This window comes from Morone saxatilis, unplaced genomic scaffold (genome assembly GCF_004916995.1).
Source record: "Morone saxatilis isolate NCDOM2014 unplaced genomic scaffold, NCSU_SB_2.0 Contig16, whole genome shotgun sequence".
NCBI classification, from domain to species: Eukaryota; Metazoa; Chordata; class Actinopteri; family Moronidae; genus Morone; species Morone saxatilis.
This window is the reverse complement of record NW_023339718.1, coordinates 25,471,419-25,474,926: the sequence shown is the minus strand read 5'-3', so window position 1 is coordinate 25,474,926 and position 3,508 is coordinate 25,471,419. Positions and strand designations below refer to the sequence as shown.

Below are 3,508 nucleotides of genomic sequence, written 5' to 3'. Positions count from 1 at the left end.
CAGCAAAGGGCCACAGGTCGGATTCGAACCCTGGGCCGCTGCAGCAAGGACTCAGCCTCGGTACATGGGTCACCAGCCCTACCCACTGAGCTAACCGGGCGCCCATCTACAAAGGTTTTCTGTGGGAAAACAATGACTTGTAGCTGCTAAAAGAAGCTAGCTAGCTTTTCAGATGTGCTATTGTGCTAGGCTAGTTCCGTTATACAACAGACACACTTTATATTGTTTTTGAAATTGATCACTTGAAATGATCCCAACCTTTGGACTCGTTTTTTCGTTTTTTTCTGGCCTCTTCTTTTCGCCCCTCACCATTAAAGCACATTGTGCGACAGTAATAATCATTCATACATAACAAAGCGCACTGTATGGCCGTATGTAGATATACGGATTAAATGCAGAGAGGTTGCATCAATGATTTTTTGTAATTGAGTTACTCAAGGAATTTGTCAGCCCTACTGTGTACATAAACTGAATTAACAGTGAAAACGGCAGTGCTGTACTATGCTTCTGTTTCTCATATTTATGATATTTACAGTTTATTTGCAAATTATTTCGAGCAGTAATCTGACTAAATGACAAATGTCTTTGTGTTTACCTCTGTGGCCTTACCTGTGACTCCAGAGTGTTTCGTGTCCAGGGAAGGACTGGATTAGGTCTGTGCAGAGCTCCATCTCCTGGTGGAAGAGTTGAAGGACTGTGGTAAAGCCGAGATGCCTCTCCTCCTCACCCGCTGCCTCTGCACCTGATAGCTCCCCGTTAGCCTGGGTGTGGCTGTGATGGTGGGGACTGCCGCTGGGGACTGTGCTGGGCCGATGCTGGGGTGAACTGGTGGTGGAAGCCGGAGTCTGGGAGAGCTCAGTGATCAGCTCCTTGAGCAGGAACTGGCGGTAGTGGAAGCCGCTGTGGTCAGACACATGCATGGACACCCACAAGCGCATAGAGGACAGCTCATCATGGAAAACCTATGAGGAAACATGGCAGTGAGCACACAGAAGACTAATATTAAAGGAGAATTGTCACGTTCTCAACCTAACCATAAGGTAATCTTAATCACAATGTCCCTTTTAATACACTAAATTGAGCAATTGTTGTGAAAGTAAATGGCTATGTACAGTAGTTGTACTTTTTTAGTTGAATTATTAGCAGTTTTTAATTAATTAAATACTGTAATTAGCAAATAATCTATTCCTCGTCCCACCTTGACGTTGCCCATGGCCATGTGCTGCAGCACCCAGATGCGGTGGGACCAGGCGTTGTAGTTGCTGGGATACCGACAGGCAGCATCAGAGCACACCTTCATCTCTTGGTGGAGCGTCCTGGCCAGATGGTCACTGAGCTGCTGGCTCCTCTCTGCATCAGCCTGCTCTGCCTCGCCCTGCTGCTGCTTCCTGCTGCAGCCCACAGCAGAGAACTGACGCAGGATCTGCTGCAGCACCCAGCGTCTGCGGGGAGACAACTGCTGGGTTAGAATCAACAAACGTCTGAACGACAAAAAAAGTGACAGATGTCAGAAATGTGAGATTCAGGAAGGTACATGTGTCAGGTTTGTCCACTTTGATGGAGGCAGAGTAAAGTACACTCATCAACCCGTAGTTCTTACAATTTTATTTTTTATTTTTTCTATACAACAATGATGTTGATTGGCAACAACATAACATAACTCTTTGCTAGACTGGCCATAGGATTTGGGCCCCTATAGCTAAAAGCAATATGGTACTCTTATTTTATGTTATCAAATTGGCAGAGACCTCAGAATTTACATTTACCACCAGTCAAATTAGAGGGGCGGCTTTTACCCAAATGAGGGCGGGGGCATGTCCAGAGTACCAGGATGGGCTGCTCTCAGTGTCAATAACAGTGACTAGAGAAGAACAGGGCGCTCTGCAGCTAACCTGCAGCTAACTCTTACCGGTGTATCCATGTCTCTGGGCTCTTGGGGAATTTGGTGAGGGCCAGCTTTCCCAGGTAGAGGTCCTTCTCTGGGTTAAGCACTCCACACTGCAGTAGTTCCTTCCTGCAACAACAATCAGCCATGCATTACCATAGACGTACAAAGCAGACTATGGCCACAAGGTATGGATACTATGCTTTAGCCACCCTGGTGTGCAGGTGATATGTATTTTTCATAGAAGCTTCACAGCGGTCTCACTATGCTCAGCAGTAGAGAAGGGGGCATAAACAATGAACATTCATAAGAACAAATGTTTCTGCAGTTGTGTAGTAGCTGGCTGCTATGACTAGGTGTATCTGTACCTGACATTCCATGCGGTGGTGAAGTCCGGGTTAAGCAGCAACAGAGTGCAGGTGATATCCACTAAAGCTGAGGGGCACACAAACTTTACTTGGTTAGGCAGTTTTGAGACCAGACTGGGTTTGTAAAGTCATGTAGCCTTTGGCACTGTTATTCTGTGCTGTTCTGTGTACACTGACACAGCAGAAGATAATAAACAAGTAATAATAAAAAATAATAATACAAAATGCAGCTTGGCTTTGAATGAAATTTAAATTGTCAGCTTGTCTGATGGTTTGAATCATTGACGTAATAGCTTCAGGACCTATTTAAACCACTGACTCAATCTGTCCAACACTCAGTTAGCCAAAAGAAGAAAAATGTGGCAAAGCCTGTCAACATTTCATTAATCACATTAAAGAGAAAAGGTCAGCCAGTGTGGGCTGCCAGAAGAGTAACGGCCTTTGATAAGGAAAAAATATCAGGACACAATCTTCACTGGCTACTTCAAAACCTTTTGAAAAAAGTGAATTACATTTTAAAAACCAGTAAAATAAAACTGGATTTCATCTCTGCAGATAAAAGACTTTCTGGGCCAACACACACATTTAAGACACAAATCCAAACATACAGTATGATAAAACATTGTTCAAATGAGTTTCATTGTCATGGTACCTGAGGCTTCTGCAGGTAACAAGCACGTTGGGCATCAGTTATAGGAAACGTGTTAAAACAAATCGTACTCATATTAACTACAGGTAGAGATGGGAGGGAGAAAGATGTAAGCAGGCAGACATTGTCGTCACATCCCATCCCGTCCTTCCAGGAAGTTGTGATGTTTCAATCGTAACAATTAATGAAACTGCAACCAATCCCTGTGAATTCTGCGTGTCCCTGCAATTTTGTCTAAACAGCGCAACTTTTCCACAACATTGACCAATAACTGTAGTTTTCTGCACAAAATGCAGAGTCACCAAAGTCACTTTGACCCTGTCTAAGCAGTGCAGTTTCATTCTCACCACCACAACAACAGCTGAATTTATATTAAAATGTATAAAATCACAGCTATTTTTGCAAGTTTCACTTTCTCCTTGCAAAAATATGCAACATGCATCACAATTTGGCTGCTAAAAAACCCAGGAGGGACTGTCTCTATGAATCGATATACCATAGATAGATACATTGATAGATAGACTTTATTAATCTCCGAAGGGAAATTGGGTCTTGCATCTTACTCGTGCTGCAGCTGTAAAGTTAAATAAGAAAATAAAAACCTGC

At 43.5% G+C, this 3,508-nt stretch overlaps 1 protein-coding gene across 1 annotated transcript in view; it reads right to left on the bottom strand.

Moving 5' to 3' along the window:
* Nucleotides 1–3,508, bottom strand: part of ptar1 (protein prenyltransferase alpha subunit repeat containing 1) — a 10,888-nt gene that overhangs the window by 4,622 nt on the left and 2,758 nt on the right. Inside the window, exons 3-6 of the mRNA XM_035658354.1 lie at nt 2,254–2,320; nt 1,910–2,014; nt 1,199–1,442; nt 610–962 (exon numbers count right to left, since the gene is read on the bottom strand). Of these exons, the coding sequence (XP_035514247.1) occupies nt 610–962; nt 1,199–1,442; nt 1,910–2,014; nt 2,254–2,320 (769 nt within the window). The remainder of the gene's footprint in view (nt 1–609; nt 963–1,198; nt 1,443–1,909; nt 2,015–2,253; nt 2,321–3,508) is intronic.